The 14,158-nt window shown below is 42.7% G+C and overlaps 1 protein-coding gene across 1 annotated transcript in view; it reads left to right on the forward strand.

The window, feature by feature from the left end:
- Positions 1 to 14,158, forward strand: part of SRBD1 (S1 RNA binding domain 1) — a 266,191-nt gene that overhangs the window by 36,648 nt on the left and 215,385 nt on the right. The window contains exons 10-11 of the mRNA XM_088477514.1: positions 6,952 to 7,093; positions 13,838 to 13,941. Of these exons, the coding sequence (XP_088333640.1) occupies positions 6,952 to 7,093; positions 13,838 to 13,941 (246 nt within the window). The remainder of the gene's footprint in view (positions 1 to 6,951; positions 7,094 to 13,837; positions 13,942 to 14,158) is intronic.

Here is a 14,158-nt window from a genome sequence, read left to right on the forward strand (position 1 = left end):
GCACCTCTCAAGCTCCATCAGGTTGGATGGGAAGCATCGGTGCACAGCCATTTTCAGATCTCTCCAGAGATGTTCAATCGGATTCAAGTCTGGGCTCTGGCTGGGCCACTCAAGGACATTCACAGAGTTGTCCTGAAGCCACTCCTTTGATATCTTGGCTGTGTACTTAGGGTCGTTGTCCTGCTGAAAGATGAACTGTCGCCCCAGTCTGAGGTCAAGAGCGCTCTGGAGCAGGTTTTCATCCAGGATGTGTCTGTACATTGCTGCATTCATCTTTCCCTCTATCCTGACTAGTCTTCCAGTTCCTGCCGCTGATAAACATCCCCACAGCATGATGCTGCCACCACCATGCTTCACTGTAGGGATGGTATTGGCCTGGTGATGAGCGGTGCCTGGTTTCCTCCAAACATTGACACCAAAGAGTTCAATCTTTTATTTCTCATGGTCTGAGAGTCCTTCAGGTGCATTTTGGCAAACTCCAGGCGAGCTGTCATGTGTTTTTTACTAAGGAGTGGCTTCCGTCTGGCCACTCTACCATACAGGCCTGATTGGTGGATTGCTGCAGAGATAGTTGTCCTTCTGGAAGGTTCTCCTCTCTCCACAGAGGAATGCTGTAGCTCTGACAGAGTGACCATTGGGTTCTTAGTCACCTCCCTGATTAGATGGCTGGCCAACTCTAGGAAGAGTCCTGGTGGTTCCGAACTTCTTCCATTTACGGATGAGGGAGGCCACTGTGCTCATTGGGACCTTCAAAGCAGCAGATAATTTTCTGTACCCTTCCCCGGATTTGTGCCTCGAGACAATCCTGTCTTGGAGGTCTTCCTTGGACGTCATGCTTGGTTTGTGCTCTGACATGCACTGTGAAGTGTGAGATCTTATATAGACAGGTGTATGCCTTTCAAAATCATGTCCAAACAACTGAATTTAGCACAGGTAGAATCCAATTAAGCTGTAGGAACATCTCAAGGATGATCAGTGAAAACAGGATGCACCTGAGCTCAATTTTGAGCTTCATGGCAAAGGCTGTGAATACTTATGTACATGTGATTTCTTAGTTTTTTTTCTTTTTTTTTTTTTTTCTTTTATTAAATTAGCAAAAATCTCAAACTTTTTACACGTTGTCATTATGGGGTATTGTGTGTAGAATTTTGAGGACAAAAATGACTTTATTCCATTTTGGAATAAAGCTGTAACATAACAAAATGTGGAAAAAGTGAAGCGCTGTGAATACTTTCCGGATGCACTGTATATGCATTGTATGTGACTTGTGCTAGCTCTGCTGTTGTGATATAATGTCTTAAACTTTCTGACTGTCAGTTACTGTATATCTATCCCTGCTGCTCTTCTACCTCCTTAACTACCAGGTGTATAGGGGTTCATTATTACTTCACTTTTACCTGTATTTGTGAAGGGTGTCACATTGCATTACTAGCTTTACACTGTGTGCTGCTGGCTGGTTATTACTAGAGGCCCCCATACACCTACGCGATTTTTGGACGATTAGACGTTTTTCGATTTGCAGTACGATCAATCATGTAGAAATCGTGTAATTTTTAACTGTGATATGATACGATGCGCGCTCCCGCTGCTCCTTCAATCGGATCTTATGATCATATGTGCAGCACATATGTTCCATCGTATCGTGCCGTTTATTTTGTTAATGCGATCCATCGTGCAGCAATTCAAGTAATTTTAAAATGACTGTTTCCCTTATGAGCCTGTGAGACACAGGATCGATCTTACGACAGATCCTGTGCTAAGAAAAACAACAAACATGCTGCCGAGACTGCCAGGGAGCTCCGGGGAATCGCAGGGAAATCGTATGATGAATCTAATCTTATGCTGGTCGTGTAGGTGTATGGGCCCTATTAGTCTTCTAAAGGCAAGGGTAAACAGGACTCTGCGGCCACTGTGCTGGTTACTTGCTTATCCTGTTCAGCAGGATTCCGTGCAGGACAGTCTGTGTGCTATTTGTTATATACCACCTCTCCAACCCACCATACCAGCCCCTGTCCAGGAGCCATCTCTGAGTGTCTTCCTTATCCCAGGTTATGACGCAGCTAGTGGACCACTAGTCGGCCCCCACGCTGTCTCCCACCATAGGATACCCACAGCTGTTACAGCCTACTATGTCAGTACCCCTTATGCATCCTCCTTGGATGGATGTTTTTGCCCAATCATTTCAGAATATGGCTCAAACGTCTGCTGCCTATCAGCAAATGTTACAGACAGACAGACAGACCGTTAGCTGCCAAAGCACTCAGTCCACCCAGCTTTTGGATTCTGATGCATTATCTGAGGGGACAGATGATGCACAGGGTTCTGTCCCCCGGTTGCTTTCGGGTGAGGAGGACTGTCATTCAACAGTGGATGTCCCTTCTTTAGTGAAGGTGGTTAAATCAATCCTGAATATAGAGGATGATAAACCGGCCCCTAAGCCTAAAACCCTGGTGTTTAAACGTCAAAAGGTGGTTAAGGCTGAATTCCCTCAATTAGAATAGCTCACTGTGCTCATGGTGGAAGCTTGGCAAACTGTTCCAGGTCCCAAAAAGACTAGCGTCTTTTTATCCTTTCCCTACTGTAGACTGTACTAAGTGGGAAGTCCCTCCCACTGTTGATTCGCATGTGGCACGCTTAGTCAGAAGTTCTACGCTGCCTTTACCATCTACATCCTCCCTTAAGGATACCATGGATAGAAAACTGGAAACTTGTCTCAAGTCAGGCTACTCGCTTTCTGGCACTATTACTCGGCCGGCTATGGCCGTGGCCTGGATAGCTAAGGCTATCGAAGGATGGACAGAGGCCTGCCATCAGACACTATCAGGGAACAACTGGCCTACATCTCTCATATTTAGGAAGTGGCATCTTATTTGGGAGAAGCTGCGTTGCATACTGGACTCCTTGCCTCTAAGGCATCTGCGATCTCGGTAGTCACCAGCCGGGTCCTTTGGCTGCGGTCCTGGCAAGCGGACACTGAATCCATGAAGGCCCTCAAATCCTTACCCTTCTCTGGAGACAGGCTGTTCGGCGCAGAGTTGAACAAGAATATGGCTACTGTGGCAGCCTCAAAATCTGCCTTTCTGCCATCAGCAGCTGCCCCTAAGCCTAGGCTGTCCTCTTTTCGGTCCTTTCGTCCCCAGGGTAAGGCAAAAGGACAGTCGTTTCCCAGGCAGACTAGTTCTCACAAGATCACAAAGCCGCGATCCAAGAAGTCTTGGTCGGTCAGACGTCCAGCTTCCAAGTCTGATGGGGCGGGCCTTCTCCTGGGGGATCCCAGGATGGGAGGCCGACTTGATTGATTTGCCGACTCTTTACATCAAACAGCAACAGACGCCTGGGTCTGAGAAGTGGTCTCTCAGGGGTACGCCCTTACCTTTTTGAGGCATTCTCCCCAGCAATTTTTTTTGTACAGGTCCCCCATCAAAGCCCTTGCCCTCCAGGACGCTATTTACTCCCTGCTACGTTCAGGTGTGATAATACGGTTCCTTCAGCTCAGCGAGGAACTGGTTTTTATTCTACTTTTTTTTTTTTGGTCCAGAAGCCGTACGGGTCTCATCGGCCTATTCTGAATCTCAATCCCTCAACAAATTTATCCGAGTGCCCAAGTTCCGCATGGAAACTCTATGATCAATTGTCCTGGCATTGGAGCCTGGGGTTTTCATGGTTTCTCTGGACATTCAGGATGCATACCTGCATGTGCCTATTACTCCAACCCACCAATGATTCCTTCAGTTTGCTGTTCTGCAGCAACATTACCAGTTTCGGGCGCTGCCCTTTGGTCTCTTAACGGCCCTTCTGTTTTTTACCAAAATAATGGCAGTCATGGCGGCCCACCGCAGGCGTCAGGGAGTCAGAATCCTGCCATACCTAGATGACCTCTCATTCTTGTCACATTCACTGACAGTTTTACAAAACCATCTCCAGCTGACAAATGCCTGTCTGCAAGTACAAGGCTGATCCATCAATTGGAGAAAGTCTTTCATCACAGCGGATGGTACATCTGGGTACACTCCTGGATTCTCGAATACAAAGGATCTTTCTGCCAGCAAACAAAATTTCGGCACTGTACTTGCGCTTGCGCAACTTGCAACACAATCGAAGGGTATCCATTCACTCAGCGATACAGATCCTGGGGTCCATGGTATCCACCTTCGATATGGTGGAATACGCACAGTTCCATTCCAGGCCCCTTCAACAACTGATTCTCTCCTGGTGGAATGGGCAGTATCGTTTGATCCGGTCCCAGACGATCCTCCTCTCTTCGGCTTTCCCTCTCATGGTAGCTACAGACGTCCCATCTGGACAAGGGTCGCCCCTTCTGGATTTCAAATTGGGAGCTTCTCACTACAGCTTCCAGCCTTCGCGGATTGGGCATGGTATCCGGTCATCATACTTTTCAGGGTTGGTGGACAACCCAGGAAAGTCGCCTGCCTATAAACATTCTGGAGCTTCGAGAGTATACAGAACGCTCTCTCTGGTGCAAGACCTTTTCCGCGGCAGACTGGTCCAAATCCAGTCCCGACAACACAACTGCGGTAGCCTACCTGAACCATCAGGGAGACACGCAAAGTCGGGCAGCCATGCGGGAGGGAACACACATACTGGTCTGGGCTGAACGTCATCTTCCGGCAATCTCGGCAGTGTTCATCCCTGGAGTATTTAACTGGGAAGCAGACTTTTTAAGCCATCAGGACATACACAACGGAGAGTGGGCTCTCCACCCGGAGGTCTTTCAACTTCTGGTAAACAAATGGGGCCTACCAGACGTAGACCTCATGGCCTCACGTCACAACCGCAAGGTCCCCAGGTATGGGTCCAGGACCAGAGACCCCCTCAGCCATCTTCGTGGACGCTCTGGCAGTGAGGGCCAACTTCAATCTCACATACCTCTTTCCTTCGATCTCCCTCCTCCCGAGAGTTCTCCGAAAGTTCAAGCAAGAAGGCGTGATAATGATAGCTCCAGTCTGGCCCAAGTGCCATTGGTTCACCAACTTACGGAGTCTCTCCATAGACACTCCCTTTCCACTTCCTCTATGGCAGGATCTGTTAGTGCAGGGCCCTTGCCAGCACTTGGATCTATCTCGTCTGTCTTTGACGGCGTGGCTCTTGAGTCATCCCTCTTAAGAGCCAAGGGCTTCTCTCGCTCTGTGGTCTAGATGATGCTCAGGGCGCATAAGCCTTCCTTAGCCCGCATCTTTTACAGAGTTTGGCACTCATACTTTCAATGGTGCTCCCCCAGATGCTATGACCCTACAGTTTTTAGGGTCTCCCAGGTGCTTGCCTTTCTCCAGGCTAGGTTAGACCTCGGTCTTCACCTGGCCTCCCTTAGAGTTCAGGTTTCTGCATTGTCAGTCTGGTTCTAGGGAAGGATAGCTCCCCTGTCTGATGTTAGAACATTCTTTCAGGGTGTTCTCCACCTTCATACTCACTTTGTCCCTCCGGTGGCCCCGCGGGATTTGTCCTTGGTTCTCCAGGCTTCTCCGTTTGAACCTCTTGACTCAGTAGACCTCTAAAGGCTGACTGCGAAGACGCTCTTTCTCCTTGCTATCTCCTCTGCCCGAAGGGTATCTGATTTGGTATCGCTCTGCTGTTGCTCCTCCTCCTTGATCTTTCATCCGGATAGAGCTACCCTCTGTACCAGGGCTGGTACCTCCCTAAAATGGTATCCGGTTCCATTTGAATGAAGAGAATGTGGTTCCAGCAGTTCATGCTCTTCAGATCTACATGGATCGTACCAACTCCTTTAGGAAATCAGATTCTCTCTTTGTGTTGTATGGCTTTCACAAGCGAGGCTGGCCAGCTAACAAACAGACTTTGGCTCGATGGCTCCGCATGACAATCTCTCAGGCCTGCACGCAAGCTGATCTTCCTGTTCCAAACAGGGTTACAGCACATTCTACTTGGTCTGTGGGACTCTCGTGGGCGGTTCGACTTGGCGCTTCTGCTGAACAATTGTGCAGGGCGGCCACGTGGTCTTCTGTCCACACCTTTCTCAAGTTCTACACCTTTGACATCTTTGCTTCTCAGGCTGCTTCCTTTGGGCGAGGGGTTCTCCTTTCTGCTCAAGAGCGTCCCCACCAATAGGGGAAACTGCTTTAGGACATTCCCATGGTATCCCTGTGGATCCCTATGGACCCTGAAGAAGAAAATAAGAGTTATGGTAGATTTACCTTTGTTAACTCTTTTTCTTCGAGGTCCATAGGATTCACCTGGCTTCAATGGGTATTTATCTCTTGTCACTGATTCCCTCATCTTTTGTGAGAGTGTGTCTAGTGTGTACTGTTCTTCCTTCTCCCCTTTCCTGCTCCTGCCTTGGGCTTGTTCACAAAATTGATCTGTCTTTGGCTGGGGGCGGGGTATATGTGGAGGAGGCCCGGGGCATCCTGGGAGCTAAAGCTTTGACTGGTTGGTGCCCGGTTAGCTCCAACCATCTACACCCCATGGTATCCCTGTGGATCCTATGGACCTCCAAGAAAAATAGTTATCAAAGGTAAGTCCACCATAACCCTTATTTTTTATATTACGTTCACGAACTGTTAAAAAAAAACGGGTAGGGTAGAAGGCCAGTGTTAGCTCCTGGTGGCTAGCAGGAGTCTGGCCATCCCTAGCAGACCTGTATAATGTTTCTTGGCCATTCAGAATTTAATGTTGTTATTCTTTGGCTACTTTTAGGTACATCCTATGCTCATGTAATGTGTATCTTGCATGTAGAAGGGGGAACAGTCACAGTGCAGATAAACTTGAAGTTATAAAGATATCTTATTGGCTTGCAGTGTTCTCGATATTGTAAATTCTCCGTACAGATTGGACAGACGGAGTGATGTCACAGCTGGCATTACATGACCTGCAATTTGCGTGCCGTTCTTCTCCTGTGTACTGAAGTGACTTATGACAGCATGTTTATACAGTTTTTTTGTTCTCAACCATCTATTGTTCTCGTTCTGTTTTTAGCTGTAAACAGAATTACGTCACCATCCATTCCACACTGGCTAAAGCAACAGGAAAGGAGAAGGAAGGAAATGTGAAAGATGTGGACAAATTCCATTTATATCACAACTTTACCTGCTGTATAAATAGAATTCAGCATCATCAGGTAAACACAATATTCTGTTCCAGTTTCTGTATATATTAAATTGGCAAACAGTTGTGTATAATGGTGCATACACACGGTCAGATTTTCTTCAGATCTGAGCGATAATGATTTAAAAAATCATTCATATCTGAAGGAAAATCTGACCTATCTGACATGTCTTAACGATGAACGATGCACGTTCCCGATGGTCAGATAACGATATCTCACATCTGATGTGTCTGCAGTCAAATTTCGACGATTCCATTCATTTTAATGCAGTCAAAAATCGTTCACAGTTCAAATCGTTGGTCAAATTGTTCATCAAATCTTTCAATCGTTCATCTGACAAATCTGACCGTGTGTATGCTATAATGATTGAAAGATTTTGCTGCCTTCTCCTCTTTCACAGATTTGGTGCAGCACAGTTGCGTGTCTTCTGTATAGGATGACACTACAGCTTTCCTGTCATTGGGATGCTCTTACAGTGCAATATATATGAGCTCCAGTGACTGGGAACCAGTCATTGAAGCGTCAGTAAAACATAATGCTTAACAGTCAGTGGTCAAAAAAAATGCTACATCCAGGCAAATTAAAAGCTAGCGCTCCAGACGGGTGCAGCTCATATGTTTATTAAACAAATAACATCCCAGCATGTTCATAGTCATGGATTAGTGTTCCCGCTAGACTGCGGACAGGGCAGGGGGCGTGTCATTGTGACATGCTCCCAATTCATCACACTAGGGGGCATGAATGCTGGGCCTCCCCCAAGCTCTCCTCTCACGTGGCATCTCTTCACCCTGCGCTGATCGGTCACTGCAACTTTTCCCACCCGCGGGACACTCCTGTTTTAGCGAGCAGGGCACATTATGCCCCTTTAAAATCGGGCAGGTTGCGGCGCCTCCGCTAAAGTAACCAGGCGGGAACCCTATGGCTTATCGGCCCCGGTCACCTAGAATTATGGTTAACATGACTGCGTGTGTCCAGCTCGGTGACTTTGAAAGAGGGATAATTGATTCTGTGACAGCTCCACTGGTTCATGTTTCCTGTGCAAAAGTATCCTTGTTGATGTCACTCTGGAACACGGACGGGAAAATATCAGCAAAAGGGAATACTTGGTGGGAGCGTAAACTCCAGGAATGTTATATGCGTGATCTGAGGGATTAGGGGATATCCAGAAAAGACCCCTGGCATAGCGTTTCCTACAACCATCAATCACTTGCAATCCTTGTGAAAGAATGATGCTCCTGCGCCATTCCCGACATTGGTAGACGTATGTCATGATGTATACAGGCTGCCTGGTTGCAAGTGGGAGCTCAACTTCATTTACCAAGTTATATTGGTATATACTCACTAGTGCGTATGCTCCAGATTGTGGCTGATCTAGCTCTGCCCTTCCCAAACCTTAAGTGAAACCACATACAACCTACATAATAGATGTAAAAACATCATTGCACACTAAAACAAATAAATAAAACCACAAATAAAAAAATCAGGAGCTTTTTACCTCTGTGCCGATACATGAAAATATACAGAAGTCACTCTCTTTTTTTCCCCCATGCTATATGAACAAGCTCATATTAAAACATGAATTGCAGATCTCCAAATACCCAGGGGCTGTCACAAAATGTCCATAACTTAGTACAGTTTAGCATCCGCAGCGTATGTGCCGGTTTACACCAGGCATATGGCACAAACGCTCATGCCCTTATCTATCTATCTATCTATCTATCTATCTATCTATCTATCTGTCTGTCTGTCTGTCTGTCTGTCTGTCTGTCTGTCTGTCTGTCTGTCTGTCTGTCTGTCTGTCTGTCTGTCTCTCTGTCTGCCTGCCTGCCTTCATGCTTCTCTGTCTGTCTATCCTATCTATCTATCTATCTGTCTGTCTATCTGTCCCGTCTCCAAGATGCATGCACAGTGGGAGCTGGGACGTGTGCTTGGAGATGGAACAGACCTAGCTGGAGAGTATACACTGTCGGACTGCTGGAAACGGAGTAAGTATGAGAGCATGAGGGCAGGCTAGGGAGGAGATGGGACAGGGCAGAGCGGGCATGACGGGGCAAGACAGAGCAGTACAGAGGGGGGGCAGGAGATAGCAGCACAGAAGGAGTCGGAGTGAGACGGCACACCACGGATGGGGGAGAGGGTTGGCAGACTGGGATACAGCAGCAATATAAGTGGGACGTGGTGGGGGGGGCAGACTGAGGTGATCCGGCATATACCCTTTTCTAGTTCATAATTATTTGTTTTACTTGCAAAATTCTATTTTGATATGATCAATAGCAGGGTCCTCTTGCTTACTTCTTTGTCTGTTACCCCGTCTTGTTTCATTACTGTTTTGCTCCCAAATGTACAGTGCAAAGGAAGATGCTGTCGCTATATAAGTACTGTAAAAAAAAATTATATATGATATATAAAATATCTCTGAATGTGTTTACATTTATGTGTAATTGTGTGTTTATACATATTTATAGGCCAAATGGTTAAATATATACAGATTAGGGGTTTACGGGAATACTGAGAAATCGTAGCGTGTACTTGGTATACAATTCTCTTCATAAAAAGGTACATAATACAATAATGTGGTAAAAAAAACACTGATCTAAAAGAATTATGTTTGTGACTAACACAACAGCAAATATTGCAATACATTCATTTATTTATTTGAGGGTTACACATTAAAATCCCACTTGTAAACCAGCACAATGCATGCATAACCGGTATCAGGGCATGGTTACAAAGAAGACAGAAGTGTAACTTTGACAGATGAGAGCTTTGGGACATAACGGCTGTCTCTTCTAGACACTGAAATGGACTCTGAATTCTTTATCTGTGACCCTGTCTAATCCTTCCTTGCTCGCCCTGTCCTCTCTTTTCTCCTCGCTGGCAAAGTCAAGTGTTGCTGGTGTCAAGACCCATCATCTTTCAAGTAGGTGCCAAGTTGCTGGGCTTAAAGCATTAGGTTTGGTTGCAGTGGCAAACATTTTAGTCTGAGACCCGCACAAAAGAGAGCTTTCTAATTACACTTCAAAATGTATTTTTTTTCCTACCTCACCATATTACATTTCACCTTTTTTTCTGGGAACACTGCCAACTGAAATACATTTAATGTGCAGGTGTTAATAGTATTGACTCATTAGTTTGTGGTATTAGCTTATAGTAAGGAGTTGTTTTTCTCAGACTGCTCACCTCAGACATGACCTCAGTATTATAGATTTTGATTACATTTAATTTAAGGAACAACACGGTTCAGAATCTAACCTCTAACGGCAGATCTTTTACTTTCGCCACAAATAAATCATTACTGCACAGAGAATTGCTGTTTAATTGAAATTCTATATCTTTTTATGTTCTCTTGAATCTTTTCATTATTTTTTTTTTTTATGTTCAAGTTATTTTTTCTAAATGTATTTTTTAATGCAATCGCTATAGTTTATATTCAGGTCTCTTAATTGCTAATAGAATTTATAGATTTTATTTAACGTTGAAATAAAAGGTTCTGCAAGTGCTTGCCCTGGATACAGTTAGGCAAGCTTTTCTTGTTTTTTTTGTAGCAGAAAACACGATATGTCAAGTCATATTGTCATTATTATTATTTATTATAATAGTTTTATTATTATTATTTGCTATTTTGACTGCTATGATATGTTTATACTTTTGAACCTGAGGATAAAAAACGCAGGCAAAAGTATTTTATGAATTTTTTTTTTTTTAAAGCTAATGAATGATTTAATAAAAAAAAATGTGACTGACAGAACTCATATTTCCAAATTTGTAATTATTTAATTCTATTAAAAGCTATGTAGCTGTCATTGGACCAGTGGTGATACTTTTAGATTGTCCAGTGCTAAACCACCTAATATAGACTTTAAATTTACTTTTGGGGATAGGGACTCACAGCACACCTGGTGCCATTTGTTTTTTACATTTTTTTTTTTTTTTTTTTTTTTTTTTAGTAAATACTTGCACCTTCACAGGTACAATCAAAGTCCAAAGGAACATAAAATTTCAGATTTCTCTAGTAAGATTGTAAAAATAAAACATATGTTATTTTTTGTATTTGTTATTTTGTAAGTACTGTATAACCGTGTCGTTTTCCTTTAAGAAATGTGTTGGAAAAATCTCCTTTCAGTTTAAAAACAAAAATAAATAAGTTCAGTCTTTTCATATAAAAAATGTGATCTGGCAATGGTGGTACCCGATGCTATAGAATTTCACATGCATTTTTTACTCTATTTCTTGTTCAGTGATATGTCAGGCTTAGTATGTCACCAGCACTGTAAAGTTGAGGAATATAAATTGTTACTGTGTCCCGAGGTGGTTTAAAAATGTTGCATTTAACATATGTGACATGTCTGAGTTAGCCAGTGATTGAATTAAAGATCTTGATTGACACAGCAATGTTGGTAGTGACAGTGCTTTGGGCCTCTGAGTACAACCACGTGTTAACCAGCAGGGGCAGCGCAGGCAAACTACTTACTGTACTTCCTGTCTGACTGTGGCTGTAATCACTCGTAACAATCTGTTCTCAATCATTATCACGTCCAGAGTAAGTAGTAAGTTACAGTGTGACATAGAATATAGAGACAGGCAAATCAATGTAAATTTAAATACAGATTAAGGTTAATGGTTAAAGAAAAATACATGTATATACATATGTTTGTATATATGTACAATGAACACACACATATATATATTTTATATGTATACGTAGAGTATATATATATATCTATATGTATGTATGTGTGTTTATATTTATTTTATATGAATACCGATACACACCTGTACTTTTACACTGTGGCTTCAGTTGCGCCAAATAGCCAACTCTCTCCGAGCATCTTTCTTATTCGCAATAATAAAACAACTGGGAGCCATAAAACTACATTGCTGGATTGCACTGATCAATTTGATGTGCAACATTTGTACATCTGTGTGCGACTGAGTCTGAATCTGTGTAAATGTGGATGCACTGTGGACGTTTGTGAAACCAATACCTGTGCTGTTAAAGTTACAGCGTAGCGTCCCTAGTACACTGTGAGTGGCTTTTCTCTATGTCTGATGCGACTCACATGCAAAAATATTTCTATCTTGTGGATCTGGACTTGTATGTATATGCACACACGTATATATACACAAATACGTATAATGTGTGTGTGTGTGTGTGTGTATATATATATATATATATATATATATATATATATATATATACACACACACACACGAGTGTGTGTGCTTGTTGCATACAGGGGTTTTTTACTAGTCAGCCAATTAGCAGCGACTTTTGAGTCACTGCAAAATGCGATGTTCATCCTACGACTTTGGCCTCTGAATCGTGGTATATATTAGCCTTATGTGTGAACCCACTCATTGCTGTCGCCTTTTCAGTGATTTTTATGTTTAAAAAAGAAAATAAGGGTCCACCCCCATCCCTCCCCCAAATTAAAACCAGCAATGGTGCCTAGGCTGGTATTTGAAAATGTGGCTGAAAAATGGTATTGCCACGTTTTAAAAATCGAATTCTATGTACATGATATGAAAAGTGCATTAACAGCATTTAGGGATAAATGAACCCTCAACGTTTCCTGTCCCTGGTAAGTAATAATTTCATAAATCCAGTAATGTTAATACTCAAGAGAATCTCTATTGTACCAAAACAGAACGCTCACGTAAACTTGCTACTGAAAAGTGCATAATATTATTGTTTTTGGATTACTTTTTAATGTAAAATTAATTTCCAAATAAAAAAATCACTTTGATATGAAGCCCGATTAAACATTTTCTGAAATTTTTCGAGCGCCATATAATCAAGCTGGGGTAAGACCATTTTATTTAATGAACCATTTCTCCTATTTTACATATTCAGTGTACGGTACATTTTTATTTTGTTTATTTATTTAAAAAAAAATATATGATATATGGAAACCTTCATTGGGCTGTTTTGCTGTGAAGCCTTATTGATGGCCATGTCTGAAAAATCTGATGACCTCATATTTCGTAGTTAGTATTTTCAGCCTGAATTTATGACAGCTGCCAATTAGTGCACTTTACATTTGTATAGATTTGTTTTCATAAGGAAATGTCAGAAAATATGATGATCATAACTGAATTTGTGAAATGTGTTATCACAAAGCTGTTATTGTACCAAGATAATAAACGCTGTCTGCGGGGAGTAGAAACCAATAAAATGTGACTAAGAAGATGGCGCTAAATGTATGTTCTTATCCAAGATCCAAATTACGTTTGTGTATCAGCATCCCAACCCATTCCTTATTATTGCCCTTTCTCTGGATTCATTTACTGTTTCTAAATATGTAATTTATTGTGAAAACGTACAATGAAAATTACATTTGGAAATTGTAAAAGTCTATGCTGATGTATCTGGTAGGTTTGCAAGAGCGAATTATGAGGATCAATCCGAACTGGTTTAGGGTCTGGCCAGTAGGTTATAATCAAAAACTACGATTGGTGGTGACGGACTCGAAGATACCTGACGCTGTAAATATGTTTGAGCATTATTATGTATATATACTGTGGTGTTCTTGTGTAAATTAAAAAAAAAATGCAAAACAAGTTTTTTTTTTCCCCTATTTTACAGATACTCTAATATGATCAGTATTCGTATTCATAGTATTACTTGTGAACCTGAATGTAATCAAAGCGAGCTCCAGCAGAATGTCAGAAAGTGCTTATATGATGTTGACTTGATAAGTTTATCTTTTGGGTATTCGTTTGTCATCTGTCTTTGCCATTTATGTTTGTGCTCAGATTCTGGCCATTAACCGTGGGGAAAATCTGAAAGTCTTGACAGTAAAGGTCAACGTTCCTGACAGGGCGAAGGATGCGTTCTGTAGGTGGTGTGTGAATGAAAGGTCTGTATACATTCAGTCTTATTCAGCTCGTACTGTAAAGCTTCTTCAATGTTCTGGCACATTATAGTGAGAGCGATTTAATACTATTTGTTAGACTAAAAAGCCTTTTTATTTGTTTTAATTGTATGTACTTATTTCATTTTTTAACCTTTTATTCATGTTTTGTGCGGCACGGCCACACTTGTTACGATCTGAGAGAAGACAATGCTCGGCAGCT

Source organism: Taudactylus pleione, unplaced genomic scaffold (assembly GCF_031769625.1).
Source record: "Taudactylus pleione unplaced genomic scaffold, aTauple2 ptg000201l, whole genome shotgun sequence".
Classification (NCBI taxonomy): Eukaryota; Metazoa; Chordata; class Amphibia; order Anura; family Myobatrachidae; genus Taudactylus; species Taudactylus pleione.